The sequence below is a fragment of the Labrus mixtus genome, chromosome 15 (assembly GCF_963584025.1).
Source record: "Labrus mixtus chromosome 15, fLabMix1.1, whole genome shotgun sequence".
Lineage (NCBI taxonomy): Eukaryota > Metazoa > Chordata > Actinopteri > Labriformes > Labridae > Labrus > Labrus mixtus.
The window spans coordinates 8,740,749-8,768,443 of record NC_083626.1 but is presented as its reverse complement, the minus strand read 5'-3'; the positions used below and the strand labels follow the sequence as shown (position 1 = coordinate 8,768,443).

The 27,695-nt window shown below is 41.5% G+C and overlaps 1 protein-coding gene across 1 annotated transcript in view; it reads left to right on the top strand.

The window, feature by feature from the left end:
* The window catches only part of LOC132990302 (copine-9-like), a 66,596-nt gene that overhangs the window by 7,443 nt on the left and 31,458 nt on the right, over positions 1-27,695 (top strand). Inside the window, exons 3-6 of the mRNA XM_061058475.1 lie at positions 11,848-11,894; positions 14,319-14,422; positions 17,588-17,627; positions 20,826-20,905. Of these exons, the coding sequence (XP_060914458.1) occupies positions 11,848-11,894; positions 14,319-14,422; positions 17,588-17,627; positions 20,826-20,905 (271 nt within the window). The remainder of the gene's footprint in view (positions 1-11,847; positions 11,895-14,318; positions 14,423-17,587; positions 17,628-20,825; positions 20,906-27,695) is intronic.

Sequence of the window (27,695 nt, the reverse complement as noted above, 5' to 3'; positions counted from 1 at the left end):
GTTTTGACTTTTTGTCAAATCAAATCAAATCATCTGTTTTTCAATCACAGAGCACCTTTCTAAGATGGTGTTACAGAGTGATTTACAAGATTAAAAGAAAGCACAAAGCAAATAAAACAGATAAAAAACAATCAGAGTTAAGCTGAGTCATACAGCTTATTTTAGTGTCAGGCCAGATTTCAGTTTGATTGCCTGTCCTTGCTCGTGCGTCATACACTGAGGCACGACGGCTGATCACAGATCGATCAGCTTCTCCCGAGCGGTCACATGATTTTCCTGCGTGTTTGAGTTTTTGTTTCGTGTAACTACACACACTCTCACAATGAGAGCAGAGCCACATGCCGACTCCCTGACTCCAGAACTTTTGTTTATTTATTTATTTTCCCCCTAATTGTGTCTGCACAAACTGTAAGACAGTGTCCGAAGTTACCATGGCAACAGCAGGGCTGAGCCATGGGCAGACTGAGCAGACACTTTTATCCAAAGCGATGTACATCAGAGCCGTTTAAATCTGTCTTCTCCCTCCTAAAAGAAAGAAACGTTGGCAGGAAATATCTGCAGCTTGTGTTTATCGATGATGCTGAGCGTGTGAGTGTTTTTGCCGGTGTGTGTATTTTGAGCATTGCAACTGTGAATGCTCTCTCCCCTCGTACAGTGTGAGATCTCAGGTCGTGCCCTACAATCGGGTCGTGCAGTGTGAGCACATTCATCTTGAGCTGTGGTCGTAGCGGCAGTAAAAGATTCTTACAGTGTCAGCTAACGTTGCGCCACTAATTGTGTACAATCGTACAGTGTACGCCAAGCTTTAGCAACAATAGAAGGGTCGGTTAACTCGAGGGAAAACAGGGAAAACTCTCAGATAAAAGTATGTTTGAAGAAGAGATCCCTCAGTCTGATGTGAACCAGTAACTAATAGACTGCTTTAATGCAAATGTTGAAACTTGGGCTGCAGATATAAACAGGTGTTTGGAGGAAAATTGTCCATTCTGGTGTGACTAAACCAACGCAGATCAAGATGATTAGTCAGTGAGTTTGATATTGCACCGGTTCAACCTCAACCTCAACCAGCCCTGGGTTTGTACCAAACTCTGCGTTAGGCTTAATAAGACTAAGTTGTCTGTTTTGAAGTGCTTGCATCATGTGTTCCTCTTTTTTTTCAGTTCTGTGCAAGAAACAGCAGAAAGATGATGCAGGCTTTTTAAAAACAGTGTCTCACTGGTTTTAATCTACAGGTAGGTTGGTTGTTGAGGGGGAGAAACTCATAGATGACTCAGACTAAAAACATGATAAAAGGTATACACTTAAGGTCATCATAAAAAAAAACTCATTTTGAAGGTTTTCAGCCTGTACTGTTTGTGCTCTTGCATGGCTCTGTTTACAGCGATGCAGCTAAAAAGACAAACATGCCACTCATAGAAAGTGTTGTCGGTTGGTTTGATTTCTCCCTGATTGGTTCGGGCTGCTCACCTGCTCAGTCAGTGAAAGTGAAAGCAGGTGTCCATCACTGGGTCTTCTTAGCAGTGAGTGGGCACCGTCAAGATGTGTGAGGAAGAGTATATGACAAGAAAACAGAGGGTTATATAAGTATACTGCACGTACAAAGAGACTCAGTCAAAAATCCTGCAGGGGGATGAGATAATAAAAGTGCATAATATCACTTGTTTTTCACAGATAAGTTAGCGATCAATGACACACACACACACACACACACACACACACACACAGAGGCATACTGTAGCACATGGAGGCACTCTCAGAGAAATAAACCACCTAACCTGTTTGGATCTGTTAAAACGAACTTGAGTCCCTTTGCCAAGTTAGTGCGGTTACAATTCCTTTGCGCTGATATGAAAGCTGTCAATCGAACCCTGGTGTGGACCAAAGAACTGTACCGAGACCACTTGAGAAGGTGGGTCTTGGTCTGCTATTTTTTCAGACACTGGTGGGGTCCGTGTGCCCTCGCTATTTATAATTACTGAGCACACATGTTAAAGACCACAGGCCGGGATGAGACCTGACGGAGCATCAGACGCAGTTTGGGTGGATGAGCAGGTCCTAGTTCAGGAGGATCAACGTGTTCCGTCTCCTGAACTGTCTTGATGAAGACCTTTGACGACTCCAGTACATTCACATATCATGCTCAAGCTGCATGTTGAGCCTCATTTTCAAACTGTATCGTTTCCCTACAGTGATAAATGCAAACAAAATAAAAACCAATGAGCAGAGTCGACATCAATCCTTGTAGTTGTCTGTCCATTTACAAATTTTAAAGCGTCTTTGGAGCAGCCACAGCCAATCAGGAGTCGACTTGTCTTTGTTTACTTCCTGGATTTTGTCCTGCAAGAAATTCTGACCAATCACAGAGCATTTTCCTCGTGCATCACACATTTTGGGTCCGCCTTTAAATGCCCCCAGGTGAACACAGACCAAGTTTGAGGTAATTATGCAACAATGGAACTAATTAGTCCATGATTCAGACCAGAGCAAACGATCTAGAGGTGTGAAAACCCCCTTTAAGTACTTGATGTCAGATGATACTGTGCAGAGATCCTATCAGTTATATTCTCTCTTTTTTTTACTGAGGATTGAATTAATGCTTTGTTTTTTATACACATCAAATTGTCCTCAGGAATGCATAAATGAGATATGAAATAGAGGTTTTCTCTCCTCTTTCCCTCTTCAGAGTTTTAGTCATCAGCCCTCGTTAACAGTTTTTGAAGGTAAACTTTGTGTTCTCACTTCTGCTGCAGTTTGTTGTGCCGTGGTTTTAATACAAGAATGTGCCAAGATGTCAAAGCAGGACCTTAAAGCACATCTCCTTATCTAATATAGTGATGACTCAGAGTTTGTCCTTGCGGATATTGTATCACGAAGGCCCCCGGTCATTGTGTAAATTTAATTTGAGTTTCTTTGACTCAACCATCAAATTACCTGAAGCCTCTTAGCGTCCGCCCACACATGGAGGGAGATGTATACCTTTGAAATCAATACGTCTCGTCCATGTGAAGTGGAAAAAACTTGAAAGCTGGCTTGAAAAGAGTTGTGATGTTATTGATGTATTTGATGGACGTGAGGACAATAAAGCACAGAAAACAGCGAGAGCACATATTTCCATCTCAGAGCTCTTTTTTTTTCTTTGCAAAGAACAAAGCGACTATTCTTTTCTTTGTATTACTTACTCACTTACATTCATACATTCTTTCCTCACTTCTCTTTTTCATTATTTCTTACAAAGTTGATAAACCTTCCAGCAGCATGACTTGATAAATGTGTTGATACATGGAAGCTTAAATAATAACTATTTTCTCTCAATATTTAGGATGGATGATTGGCTGTGACTGATTTGAGTACTGATATATTTCCGAGGTTTTAAATTTCCTCTCAGCTGATCAAAGGCGCTGTGGCTCAGTGGTAGAGTTGGATGTCTCTCAACCAGAAGGTTGGAAGTTCAATCCCCAGCTCCTGAATTCTGATGTGTCCTTGGGCAAGACACTTAACCCCAAGTTTCTCTCGCTGCTTAATCAGCGGCGTACAACTGTGTATGAAAAGATTTGGTTTCTAGGGCTGTCATTTTTTATCTGTAGTTCGACCATTTGTTTGTCAGCAGTTAGATCCAGCAGAGGGCGCTCTAAGTGTAACTTGACCATTGCATGCACTATTCACCTCAGTAAAGAAGACAGTAATTTTGTGGCAAATTTTGTATTTAGAGTGTTTTGCACTTGTCTGCACTTTACATAGAAGCCTCTACCATCAGGGTGTGAATGTGTTGGTGTTGTTAGATGTTGCTGCGTCAACAACAACGGCAGAGGAGAATCTAACCTGACTCATCTTTTCAAGGGAACAATTTCCAGGTTAGAGCGGCTGCTGATGCTAACGGACAGGAATCACTTACATTGTTTTCACGATTTTGTTGTGATATATTGTGGAAAACAGTTTTGGGGCAGATGGCTCAGTCTGTAGGGACTTGGGTCACCGGTTCAAGTCTGGGTGAGGACCACAATATGCTGTAGAGGTGCCAGGTCACATCCCGAGTACCCCTTGAGCAAGGCACCAAACCTCTAGCAGATCTGGCACGCTCCCTGTGTAGCAGCCTCACTCTGACATCCCTCCACTAGTGCATGTCCACACGTCATGTTTGTGCATGTGTGTATATCTGGCCGAAGTGTGTGAGAAGCATGTTTCTTAATAACAGAGAGTAAAACCAGAATTTGTCAAAATGTCAAATAAAAAAAAATAATAAAAAAAATAAATTAAAAGGAAAATATGAAGAAGACAGAGCTTTCTAAAGCACACCTAACGGTCATTACCAAGGGGAAGTGGAGGTTGACTGTGGTAACCATAGCAACAAACGGGTGTCAGTGTGAAGCGATCTTTGAAATTAAGGTTGTGAGCGATGTCAGCGCGAAAAACAGCGTTAGTGAAGACAGGTCAGGTTCGTGCCTGTCTCCTTTTTCTGCTCCGTCTTAACCAAATGGCTCAGGAGCTCATCGTCAACCTTTTTATTTTTTCTCGTATCATATCAAACTTTTTCCAATCGGACGTGATTGTGTCTTCTCAGTGTAGAGATCCATGAACCACGGTCGACTTTCTGTTGACAGTACAACAACAGTTTGAAGTTGTTCATTGTTTTCTCAGGTTTTGTCTTTGACAATAGCCTTGATATCAACACATAATGAAATAATCACAGTGATATCACCATCATATTGTGTTGAGCTTATGTAACTCTGTTTGGAACGTCTTCACACACGCTGTATGCTAATGTGTGCTGTCAGTCCGGGTTCTTAGACGAGGTGTCAGTTCTTTTTTAATGAGGGGTGTTTCATTTCTAAGCAGAGATAATGCTCTGCCTTGTCGTTATGTAGTTGGATGCTCATGCCGACCCTTTGCACAGTCTCATTTAGTCGTGTCTCGAACTGGGCTCTAACACATTCCAGGCATCTGTGACCTTAACCACATTGACGTTGCCCTTGAAGAGACATAAAAAGCCCTCGTGCATTTCCCCCGACCGGGAAATATTCCTCTCCATTTGAACCTTAGTAATGAGAAGAAGAGAAATCTGTGAAAAGATTATAGGATGGAAATAAGAAAAAAAAAAGAAGTTCTGTCATTTTGTCAGGGACAAATGCATCTGTATGATACATTTCTTTGAGCCCAGATGGATATAATGGAATTCATGAGATTCTTCTTCTCATTCCAGTAGCTGTGACTGTTCTGCTTTGTGCTCAGCAGACGCTCCTCTCTCACTGGAGTGACCCCTTCTGCACTTCAAAAAAAGCGTAATTTCCGGCTCTACATCGTAGATATCGTTTCAGATCAATAGTAATAGGAGAATCACAGATGACATTGGCTCATCAAAACACTTGAGAGTTGAAGAGAGAAAACTTGCAACAGACTCCTGCATGCTGAAAATCTTGCTTTCATTTATTTCTTTGCAAACATTCAACGCTAGACCTCCACTTGACAATTAAGACCGGGTTAAATAAGGACTGGCTCTGCATCTGCACTAAGTGGTAACCTCCAAAGTGTAAAAGCCTGCAGTTCCTCGAGTGTCCACTAGATGCTGGCTGCAGAAGCTCAGGAAGTCACATACACACCCATTCTAAAAAGCCTGTTTTTACAGCAGAGATTAACATGTTTACAGCCTGGTTCAAAAAAACAAATAGGTCTGATTAGCTCATGTCTCGATCGACACACACTGTACGGGGGGTGAATGTTTTGATGACTCATCAGTTTTGATTTGATGAAGGATAAGAGTTATTCACAATAAGGCGTGTAGCTGACCTGATTGACAGGCGGGCGCGGTGTAATGGTTTGTCAGGTTTAAAACCCACCTCAGCTCCAGCTCTCAGTCTGTCGTTAGGTTGACTGAAAGTTAGGCTGAGACAGCATTTCCAGCATGGAGACCGCCATCGATGGGACTCCAGCGCCCCCTGCAGGAACAGATGGGTGACATCACTCACGCTTCGTCCATTCATATTTACAGTCTAAGGTCTGCAACAAGTAATTATTATATTGATGCCCTCTTTCACTTGCATTCACATATCCCTACAAAGATTCATACAAATTAAATGTAAAGCCTCTTATCAGAGCTGTAGGCATTTGTTTCAAAGATAATCTGCCAATTTATTTTGAACACCTTTGGAAACATTTATGAATTATAACCAACTATGCAATCTTTTTCATTTCTAGCTCTGTGATGAAGATTTGAGATATTGAGATTGATATTTGATGGAAGTCTTGCCTTTCTTTTGCTAGCAGAGAATGTGTTTGGGTGCAGACCTTCTGCTACTTTGTGTTCAAGTTGGCATCCCCTTTGTCCACAAACAGTTTGCCTAATGAATGTCTAGAACTGAGATGTTGCAAAAAATGTTTGAACGCAAGTTGCAAGAGTCTTTTTGCAAACTTTTGGGTCCTTTCTTTCCTCTCATATACGCACCTTTCTTGCAGAGTCTGTGCGCATATATTCTCTTTAGTTGAAGGAGAAACCTTGAGGAAAACTTTCCTGTGACGCTCCTGAAGCTTCTGCTTACATGATTTATGTGGCTCTATTATTTCTATCTCCCATCATCTAAACATCTATCTATCAGACTCACATATGAAGCATCCCACTGCTCTTATGTAACACCATTTGCCGTTGGAGTGCTGACAGTTTTCCATCCACTAGCAGGGAGGTTTCACTCCGTTAAACGTCTGCAGGAGAGACGGCCTCCCACCAGTCCAGAGTATTTCAAATTAAATACAATTATGTGTATCAAATCAATTTTCTCATTGCCAAGTTAAAGTGAGTCATGTTTATTTAATTTTGTGGTGCTTCCTGTACGTTCCTTTTGTTGTATCGGCTCGAGGATTGTGACTCACGAGCAGGTAGGAGGGAAGGTTTTGTTTTAGCTCTGCAGGTGTGGTTTTAGTGCTGAGGGTTTGTTCTAAAGCTCTCTTTTAGTGCCTCATCTGAAAATGACTCATCTGAATGATTGGACTCTGGTATATAAAGTATATGATTAAGGCTGTTTTGCATGTTTCTTTTTCCTGTTTGTGTTACTTTCCTGGCAACTTGTGAAAATTGCTTTTTGACAGAAGGCAGGGCTGCTTTTAACGGCTCTTATAATATGACAGATATATGATGTATTGGAAGGCAGGGGATTTCATTTTATGACATTTCCCTGGTCCCCTGTATACACATAATTTCGACAAATTCCGGGTTCTTCCTGAAAGTGAATGAAGGCTCAGTGGTGGAGGGGAATAAAGGCAAGGCCTGAATCATACCTTCAAAATAAAGGTCACTGGTCTCTAATTACCCTCATGGTCCCCTAATGAGATCTGAGGAACGAGTGAGTATCCCCCATTGCTTCAGACGATCACAGTCGTCCATCCACCACGCATGGCCTTTAATGGCCAGCTTCTTTTAGAAGAGTGATGAAAAAAAATCAAGAAATCTCTTCCGGGACAGAAATGTGTCGATACATGTGGGATACAATAAAATGATTCAGCTATTACAAGCATGAGTAGAATTTAAATACAATAGCAATGAAAACACTTTTTCTTTTAGGTACTGCTTTTAAAAATGCTCACACACTATACAAAATGACGATATAATAGGATAATAAAATGTGTTAAAGGTCACATATTCTCCTCCTCTTCAACCAGTTTAAATAAGTCTCAGAGCTCCTCAAAACATGTGTGTGAAGTTTCCTGCTCTAAATCCACTCTGGTCCTGTATTTGATCATGTATATAAACCCCTCTATTTCAGCCCTGCTCAGAACAGGCTGTTTCTGTGTCTGTACCTTTAAATGTAAATGATCTGTGTCTGACCACGCCCCCTCTCTGGAAGGGCTTGGGTGTCTCAGGCTTTCTCGCTCCATGTCCTATTGTTTACGGTGAGAAGGCAGACTCAGAGGGCAGAACAAACAACTAGCTGTGGGAGTGTCACCCACCTGGGGGAGGGGCTACTGCCCTTTGTGATGTCATGAAGGGAAAATCTCCAAACGGCCTGTTTGAGCACACATTTTCTGAAAAGTGGAGCAGGCAAAAGACGGAGAGGATGGACTTTTCTCATCATTGGGGGGTTTGTAGACAGACTAGGGACACATGTTAGTGTTAGAAAAAGATGCTAGTTTATGTAATATGAGATTGCTTGAAACTATCCCAAGTTGGACAACAATGAATGCAGGTTTTAAAAACATACACTCCTTTTATAAAACTTGTTTTTGAGGATGAGGAGGAACCTGTGCCATCTCAGTGTAAAGGAAAAAGGGGTTCTCTCTCCGTCTGGATTCTCATCAAAGAAACCTCGCCTGTTGCAGGGTATCTCCCTGTTTAGACTCCCAGCTGTGCAGCTTTGTCAGAGCTGCTCCACCAAGGTTCAAGAATTGGCCTCCAGAGGATCAAGGCTCTTTTGCCTCATCCCTTTTCTTGGCAGCAGATGAAGAGATTATCTGCCCACCCTGCTTTACCTAAATTGCTGTGTTAGAGGTGTATCAGCGAGGGATTTCTCACAGTAAAACCTTCAAATCCTGCCTCATTGTGAGTCTGCCAGCGCCTTACTGTGCAAGACTGGGATTTCTTTTCAGCTTGACTTCATGTCCCCCTTGTCAATTCTCCACCTTGACTTAAGTCATCTATTTCCCTCTGCTTTGTCCCTTCACATTTCTCTTTTATTCTCCCTACAGCTTCCAGTCCTTCTCTTTAACATTCAGCCGTGTCCTCCTACCGCCCTCCCTCCCTCACCTCGCATTGAGAAGCTTGTGCCCTTGGCCTGGAAGTAAAGCCTGTTGCATACCGTCTATGTGTGCCCATTCTCTGATTATATTTCCCTGCAGCGCAAATCCAAGAGGCAGGCTGTAAGAAATCCCCAGTCCTCACACAGGTGACTCTTACTGTCAGCTCCCGTGGCATTTGCAGGATGAGATTTGAAGAACACTCTGCCATTTTCAATTACACTCAACCCCTCTGATAGGGGTTTTTATACTGAGAAGACTTCTGGGATGTGTCTTGGTGTGCTATGCACACAGATCACACGTACTTTAAGTCCTGCTGGAATCTTTTAAATGATTGATGAGACGCCCTTTCCCCTTTGTTGTCTTCTTCAGCTTCAGTGCCCAGCTTGAGTACATTTTATTATTAGATGATTAGAATGTCATTTTTACTCATTCAAAAATGTTTGTTTCTCTTTATCGTTTTCAGATCAAGAGTGATTGACTCTTTGTCCCACATTTACATAAATGGAGAAGACAGCTCCTTGGACTCCTGCATGTCACACCAAAGTTGAGCTGCTCTCCTTTACTATTCGTACTTATTCCTGCATTCAAGTATATTTCACTGGTGTCTGTAAATCCAGTTTAATTATGAGCCGATTTGGAGGAGTACCTGAGGCGGAGGGAGGCTGATGTGCCAGGTTCTGCACTGCCGACAGATTGATCGTTTTCATTGTTAGACACTCCAGCCCGTTCCAAAGTCTTCAAATGAGATGCAATTTAAGCTCTCAGATTTACTGCTCTTCCTTTCACGCATGTTTAAAGGCAGCTGGAGTAGAAGAAAGACCAGGAATTATTTAAACTGGTGAGTGCTTGGGGGGGGGGGGGGGGGGGGGGGGGCAGAATTGGCACACAGTGGTGTTCAAGGGGAGATGGATCTGTATATGAAATACAGTGTTTGCACATACAGGATAGAAGACCAGAGTCTGAGTCAGGTGTCAAATGAATAGCACGTTTTGAGGTATGATTTAAGACGAGATGCGTTTTCAAAAACTTGCCAAGCTGATTGTTTTGCTGTCACAAAGTGCTATTGGTGATTTTATGTTTCTCTCTGTTAAGGTATGTATAAAGGTAGTTATAAGTTGGACAACAGGTGAATATTTGAAACAAAAAGGGGGAAGGATGAGGGAAAAAAACGACACAATGAGGGGTCTCATTCATACCAAAAAAATTGACCACTACCCTTTGGAATGCATTGCACGTCCCTGATTGGAGGATATTTGTCTCTTTCTCTGTGCAGCACTTTCGTTACTCTGTACTGTTAAGCTGTGATCCATCGAGAACTTGATACGACTCGTGCTCTGATTTATTCATATTCATTCGTCTGGGGTACCTGTCCTGCCGCCAGACTACTGTCAGGAGTTGTAGCTGGTGTACGGGTTCAGGCTGTAAAAGAATTGCCTTTTGCTTCATGATTTAGTCTCTCTGCGGCGCCCCCAGATGGGCCCTTTCCTTTCTCCGTCAGTTTCCATAAAGCAGACAATCAGCCAGGCTCTCCGGACACTGATGCAGCCTCCGCACGGACGAGTCTAAATCCAGCGTGGAGCCGTGCCGCTGATACTCTGCAGCCTTGGGGATACATTAACATCCTCTGGCTTTTCATCTCAAATACAGACACATATACTCCGTGCTTCTTGAACACCATTATTTCAGGTTAAGGGACGCACAGAGCATGTGGGGTATGACTTTGATAAGAACAAATGTTAACCCCTGCAGTGTGTGTTTTACCTTCTATGCTCTCTTTTCTATTCACTCGTTAATTAAAGACTAACATGGCATTTCACAAACTGATTAACTTGTAATACTCAGATTTTAAAACATCCCTCAAAGCAGCAGATATGATTCATGCACGGCTAACAATCTGACACAGGGAGGATGTTTTATTCCAAAGACGCATTGCCCGACAGATTTAGCCGCCTGCTGCCCCTTCTCTGTTATCTGCCTCCTGGTAATTGCTCATTAGGAGGAAAATGTGGTTTTAATTGTCTGACAGTCGAGACAGTCTGAAGTTCATTAGGGCTAATGTCCAAACTTCACACAGGCCGTCTAGACACAAACGGCAACGCTTGGCCAATTATGAATTCATCCAATAATAGCCTTTATCAAATGTTGTTTATTTTCTCGATGCATGGACATGACGTGTGTTTGATCCCAGCGTAACAACACGATAAATCAATGGAACATAATTGGGTTGCTCCTGCCTTATTGCACATAATAATTGCTCCTCATGAGACCTTTTTTTTTACTCAAACAATCCACCGACGAGTTGTATGAACACTTGAGCACCGATTATAACGAGGAGGTCTTTAACCCAATGAGGCTACTTTTATTGTAATTTCACATCTTGGATTGCTCGGAGACTTATTTAAACTGAGTTGAAAAGGAGGAGAATATGTGACCTTTAACAAAACATCAGGAGAGGACTTTGTCAGCTAATCAGCACCCTTGCAGACTCAATTTCCAAGTTTTTTCCTCATGAATTTAGATTCAGAGTATCAAAGAATATTCATTTTTTAAACTCCATTTTAAATTGTTGTAAATTGTGACTTCTTTCTCAGAAATGTCACCCCATCGACCCTAGCTCCATAACATGCTTTCTGACCCGGGCATGTATGCCACCTTAGGTTCTTCTAATAATACCTCTTACACTGAAATACTTGTTTTTTTAGTAATATCCAGGGACAGACCGGGCGGTAAGAAGCATATGAAATCATTTATGCCGGGAAAACTAAGTACAAATCTCTCACTTTTTCATTGTGTAAAAAAACCTGATACAAAAGTGATTTTCCATTTTGTCTAATAGGATACATTTGGAATGGAATCATGGAATCCCTTAATTGTGCCCAGTATGTCAGTTTAAGAGCGGTGTAATTTCTTTAATGACGCAGTTATTGACTTTGCTGCGAGCCGAACTGGATCTAATGAAAATAGATGGGTCGCATTGATTTTCCAACCTGAGCGTTTTGATATCTGTGCTGCAGGTGTCAACATGGAATAAACCATCAGACTCATCAACAGAATGAAATAAGCTCTTCTTCTTCTTTTCTTCTTCCTCATGCTTCCCCTTCGGCGTCCTCGTCTCCTCTCTCCTCCCAGTGGTCGTGTTGTATTTACAGGCTGTGGGAACCAAAGAATGGAGGGAGGTAAGTTAAGGCACCTTTTTTCTAAATTAAATCTCAAACTTACACCAGAGTTTATCTTTTACATGACGTGCTAGTTTCTTCAGTCAGGAGCGAAAATGGATTTATAAGGATGAAGTTTGGAGGCAACTGTCTGCAAACCCAGAGAACATTTTGCACTAGAACAGTGCAAAGAATAAATAAAGAAAGTTACTCTTAATATATTAGGTTTCTATTGGCAGGAGAGAAAAAAATCACATAATGGAAAATGGTCTGGGTGAGATTACTTTTTCACTCATATTAAATATGCACCGTCTGCTCCCCTTGCCGTCTTGCTGTCTCACCCGCTGTCACTCTTTTTTTAAGGAGGGGGTCACATGACCCTCTATTCATTACTGTCATTTTAAATTCCTCCTCCTCCTCTTCAGGTTTTTTTAGTTTCAGTCTCCCTGCCACACCGACACATTCCGCTGTAATCTCATATTCCTTGTTTTACCTCATCTAATTTGCCCATGACATTCTGTTCCCTGTCTTGCGTATTTACAAATGCAAAGTCAACATTAATGTGACACTCAGGGCTTTGCCAAACACTGATCCCTTCTCTCCAAGACGCCTCACACCTTCTCATTCCATGTGGCAGGGCTTAATCAAAAACGCTGCATGAACTGCTCGAGTAAACATCTCGCTGTCAGCCGAACACATATTGACATCGGGAGCGACATGTGGGCTTGAATGTAAACCTGAATAAATGCTTTGTTTGCTTTTTACATAATCTTTTTTCATTTTTTTTATGAATTATAGATAAAGATATTAAAAGTTAATGGTCGTGCATGGAAGGACGAGTCGTGCATTTTAATTCATTATTAAAGCAGTCTGTGCAATTAGCATCTGTGTCGACCTGTTGCTCTGTTATCTGCATATCAATTTAACTTGCATGAACATAATGAATGCAAACCACACACAACTGTGCACATAAGAATGGTACAACTTTAAAGGTAGAAAAAATTAAATACAGACTTATACATGAGGAATGCTGCTTAATCATCCCTTCTCCGTACATGTGTGGTGGTGACTGTGTCTACAGACACCCTGTACCTCTACCTGGATTTTCATGTTCTGGTTTGTTTTTGTTCACTCGAGACGTTTCTGGGCGGGGAGCTGGTGTGTTTTTCCGCCATGGAAATGACAGTGCGCAGGTGATTTAAGGAGCGGATACAATTCAGCGATTGGACGTGATTTGAACGGGCAAATATGACGGACATGGACGTAGCTGAAAAGACGAGAAAATGTAATCATAGTGAGGAGAAAAGCAGAGCGGATAAAGCTAGTTCTAAAACGAGGGTGAACGTTTGGTTGGCTTTTACATGCGGACGTGGAGTTGGTCTACTTCCTGTTGGACAGGAAGGTGCCAAACACTTGCGGTTAGCTTGTGCTAGCATGCAGTTAGCTTGTGCTAGCATGCGGTAGCTTGCAGTGAAGAAAGCAGGAAACGTACACACTACGTCCTGCAGTGAGTGTACGCTTCTGGGGGTGATGGACCCAGTTTGCATTTTCAAAAAATGCTACTGACTATCCCTTTAAGCTCGAATCCCTCTTTTGGGTTAGACTTTTGTAAGCACTGGAATGCCAACTCTTAAATGTTTAATCTTATTTATTTATTCCAGTAAATGCTTTTCTGCTCTGTTGATTCTAGGACAACAACAAAAAAACATCTCACCTCTAACAAAGCAATTCCTTAACCTTCACCCACAAATGCTCACACACTTATTAACCTATCACCCCTAAGTGAGGTTTTTAAACCCAAGGCCTCCAAGTCCCAAAAATAGAAACACTACAAGGAAATATCATGGGATTTTTCCCTTTAGATCGATACGACAGGTAGCTTCTGAGGACCACCAGTCTGCCCTGCGAGGACGTGGTAATGGATAGGCTAGGGGCTCGGTTGATAGCGCGGATTATGTGCACCGGGCACTAAAGACACGAGTAGAGGTATTGAGGCTGAGGTGAGGCAGTGCCAAGATCAATAGCTCATTACACGGTGCTCTTGGGCCGGGCCCCGGAGGTGAGGCTGGCAGTCCAATCTGGGGGATTACTGAAGTGATTGTCAGGGAGATGGAGAGACGGCCTGGCCCAGGTGGGAGGGTGGGACTGGGACTCTGGGGGGCTCACAGAGGTGGAGGGCTGGCTCTAATGTAGCGGTATGATTTCTCTGGGGACACAGCTTAAGCACCAACATGATGAAGCTCAGTTTGATTCAGAGATATGCAGATATATGAGTATTTATAGATTCTAATCTTGTCTCAAATGTGGGCATCTTAATATTAACTTCTGCTGGATCTCGTTTCTTTTGCTTGGATTGTTTTCTTCATGATTTGACTCCCGAGATATATCGACCCTAAAGAATGTTTGCCTCTTTTACCACCAGTCATATCTTTCTTGTGTTTATAGTTTGGCAGAACGGAGGTAATCGATAACACGCGGAATCCAGATTTTGTCAGGAAATTCGTCCTGGATTTCTTCTTTGAAGAGAAACAGAATCTAAGGTTTGATGTGTGAGTAGCTGCTGGTATTTCTTTTCACTTTGTCTAAAAAAAAAAATCCCTGAATTGTTTGAATTCTGACCATGGATATGTTAAGCTGGAAACACCACGATGTGAATTCAGAGCAACCAAGCCAATGTTGCTTTGTTGTTTCTCCCCGCTCTCTTTGGGTTCTTGGTAAAAAACGATTATTTCGCTCAATTAGGATTAATGAACAGGTCAATCGGCAATGGAATTGGATGTCCAATCATGGCAGGAGATTTAAAAAAATGGACCCTCTCCAGGCCCAGTTGAGAGCCCCGCTGATTGAATTAGTGTCTGTTTACCCACTTGGTTATTCTGCTCAGCTCACCTAGCTGCTCTCCTTGATCAATGCAGAGGAAGATCCCTTACATGCCTCAGTAGCTTTAATCAAGGCACAGAAATGTGCTTTTATTACTCAATGGAGTGTGTAGGACAGTTGCTCGTATATAATGTGAACACAAAAATGGAACAAAAACAATGTTTGTGATGATGCCTTTATGTTGCCGTTATGCATAATTTCACCTCAAAGCGTTCCCTTCTACTCTGCAAGGTCATTTTCTACGCTCAATCCACAAATAATAAGCTTATTATGAAACAGGCCACATACTTCAGGAGTCAGAGGTTGGAGGTATCTCATAACAGATAACACAAAGGCAACAACACTTTCAGATATGATTTATTTTTTTAGCTTTCCAGATGGATTTTCCACCAATTTACAACCTTTCTTTCCGATTCAGTTGCATAGTTTGGAAATGCCTTTAGCTGCCAGTGAGCTATTTTTCTCTGAGTGCTTCAGCTCCGACCAGCTGTAGAGTCCCTTGTTTATGAAGCCACCAGCACCATTATTTGACAAAGATAGCCTCTAGGATCCAGTGGCTATTTTTTGCTGGCATTTCTAGCCTCCAACTCGGCGGATATTCTAAACCACTTCACTTTCCAACAGTGAAAAAACAGCATCCCAATATATGAGTGCAAAGACTTTTATGGACAGGGATACAGTTTACAGCGTACATCTTGGCAAATGCAAAGATATCAAACCTAAACGGCTAAGTGGTATTTGTGAAAGGCCACAAATGAGCTAGTTAACCATCTTATTTCCCAGAGAATTGGGTTGTATTTGTGGAAGCTGACTGATGCTGTTTAATTAACACAACCTGCTTGCTGAATGCCACTGACTCACTGCTTGCTCATCCATTTCCCGTGAAGATAAGAAGCAGGTGAATGAAACTAGCAGGGTAACTTAAAACTTAAAGTTAGCAGTGTTTTCATCTCAACAGCCAGCTGTATTCTCTATCGGGGAAAATCCAACAACCATCCTGACCAGCATCTCTTTATGGGGCGCCGATTGTAAAGTTGCGCACACTACAAATAACAACAACATTTCTCCACATTTAGCCCTAAAAAATCACTTTTTATTCTTTAGCTAAGATTGTAAATATTTATAATCAAAGCTAAATATATAGATTCTATATATTTAGCTTTGATTATAAATATTTACAATCTTAGCTAAATATATAGGATCAAAGCTAAATATTTAGAATGTAAACTAAATGTTTAGAAACGTAGCTAAATATTTAGAATCAGGACATGTATTTTTAACATTTATATATAACATTTAACATTTATATTTGACAATGAAATTATCTTACATTTTTATTCACACAAGTAAATATGACAAAGTTCACAAATATTTCTCTAAATGTGAATAAAAAATGATTTTTTTTAGGGCTAAATGTGGAGAAATGTTGTTGTTATTTGTAGTGTGCGCAACTTTACAATCGGCGCCCCATAAACAGATGCTGGTCAGGATGGTTGTTGGATTTTCCCCGATAGAGAATACAGCTGGCTGTTGAGATGAAAACACTGCTTTAAGTTTTAAGTTACCCTGCTAGTTTCATTCACCTGCTTCTTATCTTCACGGGAAATGGATGAGCAAGCAGTGAGTCAGTGGCATTCAGCAAGCAGGTTGTGTTAATTAAACAGCATCAGTCAGCTTCCACAAATACAACCCAATTCTCTGGGAAATAAGATGGTTAACTAGCTCATTTGCGGCCTTTCACAAAAGTAAATATGACAAAGATCACAAATACTTCTCTAAATGTGAATAAAAAGTGATTTTTTAGGGCTAAATGTGGAGAAATGTTGTTGTTATTTGTAGTGTGCGCAACTTTACAATCGATGCCCCATATCTCTTGGCCACCTCAATAAATCACTGTAACTAGTCCTCATAGGTATGGTGTAGGAAGACACCCTTAGCTACTAATGGTTGGTAACTTTTCATTAAAACCAATACACAGATTTAACTCTTAGATATTCAGCTCATACTCAGACCTCAGCGATAAATTATTTGTTTGATATTTGCGAGAAAAGATCGCCAAAAGGCAAAACATCAGACACATGATCAAGAGGTTAAATTCAGGGATTGGATTAGCCAAAGGGGGACCCTAGCAGATCCCTTAAAGTGACCAAGAATGCAAAACTTCAAGGCTCAAAAAATTACAGTCCAGATGTTATACACAGGGGAATGAGCTAAGGAGTCCTAAATCCTTATTTTACAGTAAGTATATGTATTTTACCACAGGGACTAATGGGGATTGACTCGCTCTTGGAGAAAGCCTCAAGTGGCCGTTTGAGGAACTGCATTTCTTATTGTGCGCCTCAGAGTCTGCTTGGATTGTCAGCCGGGGAGGTTTCCGCTTGGACAGTCATTGCTGAGAGCTTAACAACTTGTGAAGGTGTCCTTAATGTGTCATATTCAGAGGATATTGAGGTGGGGGGATATTGGACTGTAGGAACATCTCCCCCCCCCCCCCCCCCCTTTGGATTCATAACTGCTGTATATTTCCTACATTTCAAATTACTTTCCCTTGGGGTATGTTACGGCCTCCTTAACCAAAATTAAATCAACCAAGGCTGAAGACATGGAGATCGAAAACATATAAGGAGATGACACAGATTAAAAAATGAACCCTGAGTTTTATTTGATTTAAATATTCCCCCCTAAAGTAATCAAAGACAAACTTGTAACACAGGGGAGTACATTTTCCAACAATCGTGCATGTGGAAGTGAACATCTCCATGGTTACAGAATGTTTTGCCTTTACGGTGATGCCACCAGTTCCTCCAATCTTATCACATATTTCTTCCTCACAGGTACAATGTGGACTCCAGGAGCTGTAACATCTCCAAACACGTAAGTACAGTATGTCAAACACACAATGACAGCTTTGACTCAGCGCTGACGACTTCCATCGGTCCTCCAATGTGACACATATATTTATCGTTAGTCACGCTGCTAAAGCTCATTTACAGTGAATGAGTGAAGACGCTGATGGTGCATTCAGTCTATTATTTAGCTCAGTCTAATAGCACTCTGTGAATTCCCTTTAATGGCAGACTTTTCTCTCTTTCTTTCTTTCTAAAATCAAATCATGTGGAGAGCAGAAGGTGAGTGCTGTGTATGCAGATTGTATTATCCTCACGGGTCCTGCTATTATAAAGTCCTCCATTCATTCCACGTTTCATTTTCCAGAATATTTCACGGCCTCCTGAAGAGATTTTTTTTTCACGTGTGTGTTTCATCCGCTTTAATTTAATTGTGTTTTTTTTTTTTTTTCTCTCATCTCATTTCATCAAGGACAAACACCTTCAGCTCCCCGCCTGCGGAAAGCTTCTCCTGTAATGTTGCTCCTCATTTTGTCTGTCTGCATTTCATCCCTCGCTCAGGTAAAGCCATTCTCACAACTTCAAGGTGCAGACAGATGTTGTTGTTGTTTGAGACGGTGTAGTACAGCAGATTGTGCATGTCAGGACATTTAAAGGAGTTACACACACACACACACACACACACACACACACACACACACACACACACACACACAGTTTATGAGGACTCACACCTACACCTGCTCGCACTCACGCACAACAAATATGTACACATAGTGCTCTGCTCTACGGTGGCTGGGAAGTGCAAACCAAAATTTTGGAACAATTTTGCAAAGCTTGACATTTACATTTTGGTAAATATTTTTAAAAAACAAAACACTTTTACCAAGGACAAAGCAAATTTACATTTTCAAGCCCTGACACACCAAGGAGATCGTCGCCCTAGTTTTTGTCGTTGTGTCCAGCTCCGTCCCTACCTGTTGCCCCCCACCTGACCTTTGTGACCTTTTTTCAGCCGATTCGACATGTTGAATCAGCCTCGGTCGACGTCAGCACGGCTGGTGAGAGGAAACTCTCTGATTGGCTGTTCCGAGGTTTCTTTATCTCCATTTATCTCGCCACTAGTTTTTGCACACTTTGCCGTCTGCTTGGTGTGTCAGGGCCTGAAGAAAACAAATTTACAAGATGTGAAACACTTTCATGAGCAGTGAGACAAATTTACAAACGACAGAATCAAGGCGGAAAGGGAACGTACCAAATGCGGAAGTGACCGGGAAGTGGTTGAGTGACCCGTCAATTAGTTTGATTTTGGAGTAAAGACGGTAAGAAATGTGTTATACAGAGTTTATGATGATTGAATGATGTTTTGTCCATTTTGTGGAATCCACCGGTGACAGTTAAGACACAGTCTTTCTGTGAAAACAAAGTAATCGACGGCTCAACCACTTCCCAGTCACTTCCAGTATTTGGTAAATTCCCTTTTCGGCGAGATTCTGTGGTTTGTAAATTTCTCTCTGCACTGGTCAAAGTGTTTCACATCTTGTCCATTTGTTTTATAAAATTTAAAATTATTCACCAAAATGTAAATTTCTCGTTGCTGTGCAGAAAGGTTTATTGTGTCATTTCATCGCTCCGCTTTTTATCTTCCATATGTTTCTCTCTGTAGAACGGGGACTCTTTGCAAACTTTCAAGTCTATTGTTCAATGAAAATGCTGCTTTAATGAGAGCATGTACTTTAATCCCGGTGTGTTTCTTTTAAAGATTAGACGGTAAATCAGTAAAACTTCCCCCGGGTCACCAGTCCTGGGACTTGACCTATTTAAGTTCATGCACGCTCGTAAAGAAGAAGAAAGAAAGTGGGAATTAAACCCTAAATTCCAAGTTTAATTTCAAATGACACTTCAATCACATGAGACTGAACTTTAATAGGAGTGTAATAACCTTTATATCTCTCCTTCTATCCTTTTTGATTTGATAGTCTTTCATAATTGCTATTGAGTCTTAAATGTTTATTAAAGAACAGGAGGTCCAGACGTCTGTGGAGTATTGAGGGTTCATATCATTTAATGGGCAGGTTCCCCACCTCGGACCTATAAACTAATAGCTTAAAAAAAAACCCACATGAATCCACCAATGAAGAGCATGGCGGCTAAGGCTGAGTTCTTTAGGTGACTTCCAGGTTTATGTCCTTTTTTATGTAAAAATGACATCTACATCATCAGTCTGCAACAGTTCAGCATGAAAACTCTGTCCAGAGAACCAGACGGGGGTCATTTTAAAGGACTGATATTCTCATAATTTGTCTCATGCAGGCCGCTGAAACTTCATATTAGCTTCTGAAAATCATCAGATTGCATTATTATTTCATTGGAAGGACTTTAGGTTTTGTCCTTCAGATGAGAGATGTCTACAGCCAGGTACACACTCAAAGATTTTTAACATATTTGAAAACGCGAGGGAGCCCGCACATGACGACCAATAATGACAGATTGAACAGACTTGTTTTTATAGTTTGACTGACTCAGGAAACCACACACTAACAGATTCATATCCCAACATCCAGAGTCTCCACGCTCAAAACCCCCAATCTTTAAGAGTAAACAAACATGACCGACATCCTGTCCTTGTCAGTTTGGTTGTGGTTTGTTTTACACAACATGATGTAGAAACACTCTCAATAAATCCACCATTTCTGTTGTCCATCAAACTCACAGGTTTCTTGAGTTCGCTTCTTGTTTTCTGTCGTAACCGTGGTCGTGTTTGTTGCGCTTCCTGTTTCAGTCATCTTGTTTCCTGATTGCCAATTGTTTAGCTCCACTCGGCTGTCTTCGGCGTTCTCCCCACACAACAGGGTTTCTATATTACAAACAATTTCATATCGGGGGCGGCCCCCGATCGTTTTCAGAGCAGATCAGGGGCGGGTAGAATCAATTTTAACACACCTCACACCACTGGAACATCATCTTTGGAACCATCAGATGATCCAGCCTTTGCTGACTTTTGGTTGGGCCTAAAATCGTCCCAATTATCTTGTAGTGTGAACCCCGCTTCACCTGCTTCATTGTACATAAATGTTGGTGGATATAGTTTTAAGGAGGACTTGAGAAAATGTGAATCTATCCTTATAGTTATCTACAGATTAGTACTTTGAGAGTCCTGTTTGAAACCTGGACTATCCCTGGGTCCTGTCATGCAATTATTCCTCTCTTCTATCCATTTCTCCTGAAGGACTTCCTGGGACAGACCTTCTGCACCCTCGGAGAAATCATCGGCTCTCCAGGAGGACGTCTGGAGAAAACCCTCTCGTGAGTGTCTTTCCAACATCCTTTACATCCTGCTTCTCGTATCACAGAGATGTTGTGTCTCTCTTCATTTGTTCAGGGGGTTGAGTCATTTAAAGACAGAATTTATGCACATGAATAATTCTTGAGAAGTGAGAAAAGAGATGAATCCTTGTCTTGTCTCTCGTTCCATATTTATTGATGGCTGCTGTGGACGACAGCCGTCTCACTAATGTAATGTGTACAGACTGACCAAGTTTAAATAGCCTCATCTATTACAGTGCTAGATCAGAGTGTGAGAGGCGAGATGAGCTGGCTGCATCACTGCACACTGAGCTGTTGTTGTTGAAGTTTTACAGTTGAGTGTTACACAAAAGGAGCTGAAGCCTGCAGACGTTATTTTGTTGTGAAGAGGTAAATACGTCTTTGGATATTGACCGATTTTTTTCTCTCTTGCTTGGTTTTATTGCTCGTAGATGTTTTGTTCACAAGGTAAAAAATATGGTGCATTCATCGAAATAAAAAAAACCACACAATACCCCCTGATGTATCTGTAGCATTAGGTAACACATTTTATTCTAAGGAGTGAAAGGAATGCTGGGAGATAAAAAGAAAGATGTCAAAGTTTGATTTAAATTCTGCAAGGATTACGTTTCTGGAAAAGTCCGTACAATAGTGAGAAAGTGAGGGCATTTTTTTTTTACCGGAATCCCACTGTGACATCACAAGGAGAGCACATTTGAAACGGAGCATTTTTCTCTGTGTTGTAAGACTTATGCAGACTACAAACAAAGGACTGGATGGGTTTATTTCACATTTTTTGGGTCAGTAGACACTCAGGTTACCCAAATATATGTTCAAAAACACTGTAGAAGTGGATTTTTCATAATATGTCCCCTTTAAAGAAACTAAATGTGATTGTAGACATAGTCATTAAACTTAACACCTAACTCACAGGACATCATTCAGGGAGACATCCAGGCCGCAGTTCAGCCATCTTTTTATTTCTGCAGACACACACACACACACACACACACACACACACACACACACACACACACACATAAATGTTGGCAAAAAAGATGAGACTTATAGATTTATGTCCCCGTTTTTTAATTAGAAGGCCTCTTTAAGACAGGGGACAATTACTCACACTCATCAGAAATGTGCCATAAGCTCCATGTGATTAATCATGTCTCCACTGTAATGAGGCTCACCTTGAGGGAGAGAAATGAGGAAAGCGACATGAGTGAAAGGTTACATACAATAAGACATAAGAGCCTCTGTCTGAGGATATTGAGGTGGGGGGATATTGGACTGTAGGAACATCTCTCCCCCTCTTTGGATTCATAACTGAGGTATATTTCTTACATTTCAAATGACTTTCCCTTGGGTTATGTTACGGCCTCCTTAACCAAAATGAAATCAACCAAAGCTCAAGACATGGAGCGTCTTAATGATTCATGGAGGACAAGGCAGCGTAAAGACACCCGCATTAAAAAGTACGAAGGTCTAAAGTCATGTTTCACCTCTTAAGTCTTGTACTTGACGTCACAAGTCTGCTGCTCTCTTAGCTGGTGTTTTATTGCAGATATCATTTGCGGATCTGACTCGTAATGATGTCTCGAGGAGACAGCAAAGAGGTCTGAAGTCTGTGACTTTGCCAGCCCATCTGCCTGCTGATTTGAGAAATAGCCATAAAAATATGACTGTAAACATGAACAATTGTACTCTTTTTTCAAAACAATTTTTTTTCTTATTTTTTTAATTTATTTTTGGGCTTTTTGTGCCTTTAATGGAGAGATAGGACGGTGGATAGAGTCAAAACCAGGGAGAGAGAGAGAGTGGGGAATAAGATGCGGGAAAGGAGCCACAGGTGGGATTTGAATCTGGGCCGCCCGCTTGGAGGACCATGGCCTCCATGCATGGGACACGCGCACTAACCACTGCACCACTGCACCACCAGCGCCCCAAAACAATTTATTTTTGTGGTCTTGGCATGAATAATGTTTCCCAGCAACCTTTGGTGTAAGTGAAGCACTTTGTAACTGGTTTGTAATTATTTTCCGACTGAAAGCTCAACATTTTTCACCCTGACAGCCGCTGCTGGTCTCTCCTCTGAATCTAGAACTAAACATTAAATCTTATTTAGACCTAAGTAAGAGCTGGTTCTTAACATTAACCAAATCTTTTAGGTGCCTAAGCCTACTAAAAAGTTTCAGAGGTTATAACTATCATAATTTAAAGTCTGTCAGCCTAGGGCGCCAACCGTGATGTGGTCAAAGTCCAGAATTAAAATCCTATTCATTGCTATTTTGTTCCTTTGGTAAGCCAGCCCTCGCTGCACCTTTCAATTGTTCATTTCCACAGTACTTATTTTCCAGTTTCCATAGGGTATACCAACTAAATCTCCTCTAATTCACACCATTGATTGACTCACTATGTTCAGTAGTATGCTCTCTCTCATTTGCAGGTACACACAGACTAAATATATAAGGAGTCTTACTGTACATGTTATTGTTTATAACAGAGGCCATTTATCCTCTGCTGGAAAGGACACTTAAGGAAATACATTTGGGGTAAAAATTAAGAGTATACACACTTCTTCAGGCAGCACTACACTGAGGTTAATTTCACTTTATAAGAAAAAACTCAGTTGAAGAGTCAAAACTAATATGCACCATGTAACAAGAAAATTATCACTTTTTTACCATCGTCTTTAGCTGTTTTCATTTTCTTATAAATAACAAATCAAGTTCTGTTTCCCATAAACTTCTATCTACCAAAAGTTACTTAATTTATTTCAAAATAAAAGCAGCTTTATATTCAAATAGTAAATACATTTCCCTTAGCTTAAGTCAGTCGCAAAAATTCAAAATAAAAGCACAACAAAAAATGTTTTGAAATGCAAAATAACGGATATTCAGACATGCAATAAAAAACATTAAATCAATTTATGTATTGAATTTATGTATTTAGTATTGAAATTTAAAGATTAATGATACATTTGAAACAATCATTTGACAGTCCTGTTTTATTTTATATAAATTGCAGAGCTTTTAAACAATACCTGCATTCCAGCAAAAGCAAGGAAACCTTGAATACACCACAACACATTCTGTTTCATGGTTGTTCTGTTCCTGAAAAAAATTAAATATTAAACTGAAGCTGACATTTTATTTCCCATAATCCCAACATAATGCTTTTTTTTTTCACTGTGTTTCGATTGTTCTCTGCCACGCCTAAAAAAAATCCTAAAATACCTGAGACAAAAATACCCGGTGGCCTCGATTCCCTTAAAAGACAAGATTTGAATTTAAAACACAGCAAAAAGGATGCAGCAAAGACGCACCGCTGTCACATTATTCCCTAATGATCTATGCATACACCTCGTGTCCGCAGCTTTGTAACTAAAATACCTAACTCTCCTCCTCCCCGGGCCGAGCTGTTTTGCTTTTTCACGACTTGAGAGAAGCAGAATAAAAGAAAACGCAGAGTTGAACGATGCCAGAATTGTAAGGGAGAAGGCTGCAATTGAAAAAGGAAACTACACAATAAAAGACCAGCAGAGCACGATCACTATTCCTCCCTTATGGTCAGTGTCTCTGATGGCTGCCTGCAGGGAATAGACAGCTGTCTGGAGCCGCTGTTAGATCAGACGCAGTGAAGCCCAGGGGGGGAAACACGGGGGGGGGGGGGGGGGGGGGGGGGGGGGGGGAGGTAAAGGAGAGACGGAGAGTGAAAGAGAGGTATGTGAAGGGTAACAAGAAGGAGGATGGGGACAGGGGGGGGAGGTAACTCATCAGAGTAAAGACAAAGTGTGATGGAAAAAAAGGAAGTAGAGAAGAAAGGAGAGGATGATGAAGTTTTGAGTGAGGGAGTCGGTGCAGCAGAAAAAAAAAGAAAGATGGATGCAAAGACAAGGACAAGTTTCCTGAGAGAGACAGATTTGTGTTTACTTTCCGAACAACACCGTCCCTTCTTCATGTTCCGTCATTTAGAGGAATCTATGCACTGGTGGAGTGAGCACACACACACACACACACACACACACACACACACACACACACACACACACACACACACACACACACACACACACTCAACTAAAAGAGCTGAGACAAAGACATCACAGAGACCCTCTATATATAAAACTTGTGTTATTGATTTTTTTCGCATTCCCTGCCATCAAACACACACACTCACATACACACACACACACATACACACACACACACACACACACACACACACACACACACACACACACACACACACACACACACACACACACTCTCTCTCTCACACTCACACACAGAAGAGTCCAAAACGTATACATGGCTGTGGTAGCCTCCACATGTCGGTGGGTGTATGTTTTTATAGGTCAACACTTTTAGAAACGGGCTTCATGCAGCCTGGCAAACCAAGCACTCCTTTCCACTTACCTGTGTGTTGCTATGGTAACCGAGAGGGGGGGGGGAGGTGGCTATTAGCCGAGGCGGTTAAGGTATAACAACGATCCAAAATGGATCATTTGAAGAAAAAAAAATCTAAATGGGGGAGCCCAGAGGCGTGCATTATGTGGATACTCATGGAGTACTTACTGGAGGTATTTTTAAACTAAACTGACGATTTTATTTCCAGAGAAAACTTTGATGCACTTATTCTCAAATATAAAAAAACACAAATTAAACTTACCAGAAGTAACTCAGCCTGAGTATTAACTTTCCCACATCATCACTTCCTGTTTGACAGGCAGGCAGAAAGCAGACAGAGCCCCTCATTTTGTTGGTTAATCTGAAGAAATGAGGCTGATCTGTGCACAATCCCACACGCTGCCAGTCGCCCAGATGTAGATTGATGAGCTGGAGCGCAGTCTACACAAGCCGCCCGCGTGCACCGCTATGTTTGCCGGGTGTATGACGGCACACCAGTCTGTGTGTCATTAAATTATACCTGACTTGGATTTGGCTGCGAGGCATCGGTCAGCCTGTCGGAGCAGAGGGGTGTAAAGTTGGTTGATGATGTCGTAGAGGCAAAGAGCAACACACAAGTAACAGATGAGAGAGGTGGGAAACAGCTTCAGACTGCTGGCACGGCTTGAGTCTGTTTCTGTTACTGAGCTGCTGATTGGACGATGCGTCTGCAGATGTTGGGGGTTCGTGCCTTGCTTATGGGCACCTATAAAAAGTACATCCGTTATGTCGTCAATGTGAGATGAAGACATGTTGAAACTACAGGTCTGAGGTCAACGATATTTCTGAAACGGTGAATAATTTTAGCTGTTTTAACGTGGCTGTCAAATGTTGATCGATCCAGTCCGTCCTAAAATATGCAGGTTGGAGCCAGCAGCAGAGGGAAGAAGCTCGGTCTCACTTCCAACTTGTCAAATAGAGCAGCTGTCCTCTTCTTGTGTGTGCTGATGTGCTCTGTAAGTCATGATGTGTCGTATCAGGGCATAAAAAATTCACAGCCAGAAGAACATTATGTATCAAAATGATGTGTAAATAAGGACATATTGCTTCGGTAAGAGTTAGGGCTCGTGTTCTCCTAGCATTTTTTCCCGGGCAGAAAAGCACTGGATGTGCGGTTAGGAGCGCTTTCATGAAGCGCTCTATGACAACAGTCTGTTGACAACGGCCGCTGTATGCTTGCTCTGTTACTTGTTTTTTATTTGAGGTCGTTTATTTCCCAGTCAGACATGGAGCAAAGAGGATGTGGGTACAAGAAACGATTCATAGGCGGCAAAACTACGGGGAATATCATACATTAAGAAAAGAGCGCCGGTGACGTCAACAGCGCCTTTCTGTAAAGTTGAACGATTTTCAACAGGAGCGCTCGGAGCGGCCGCACAAAAAAGGGAAAAAGAAACTGGGTGCTGAGCTTTTTCCCCAGGTGGCTGCGTTCTGCTGTGAACGCTCTCCACTCACTGAAAAACAATTGAAAAAAGTCGCTCAGAAAAAAAAGCCAGGCGGACAGGAGGCCTGAATTGATTTCAGGAGTAGCTTAGTCCACTGCTTAGGTCCAAGTTCAAAAATTTCAAAAACTACTTTAGTGATCGCCATGATACTTTGGTCATATATCATTTTTTGCCCCGTTGGTACAGCGGTGCCACTTATCTCTGTTCTGATCTAGTCCTGTACATGTGTTTGTCATGAAAAAAATCTCTTCCTGCTTCCTCTAAGCTGTCAAACACATCACTATGAATGTTTTCTGTAAAAAAAAGTAAACAAAGGCAGATTTGGCAGCGTGCAGTTAAACACCTCATCTGACCTGGTAGCAGTGGTGACGGGCATAAAAAACTGTATAGAAAAAAGCTGTGTTTTTCCAGATGGTCTGGTTTGCTTTTGTAGGACATGTAGTGGCATCAGTGTTTATTTCTGCCGTTCTATTAAAAGTGAAAACTCCCCTTGATAGGTTTCAGGTTTGAATCATGTCTCCAATAACTTCAAATATCTTTAGTCAATTTAGTTGATAGATCTGAACGAGATGTGTTAAAAAGACAGACACACAAAGCTGCAGTCTGTCCCCTCTGGTCCATGTCTGTGTCCCTGAACTGACCATCTGCTGCATCAGTGTGGATGTCACCTGGCCTAATGTGCTATGCAGGTACCAGCACATCAGCTGCTCTTATTTTGTATGGAAATTTAAACACCTATCAGCGACATCATTTTATGCAGTCTGCATAAATCTTTCCCCCCGTCCCCATGTGACTTTAAATCACTGACTGTCAACTTACCAGACCTCCAGATATATATATATATATATAAGTAAACACATATATGCTAATTTCACCCAGCTGTCATCTGTGGCT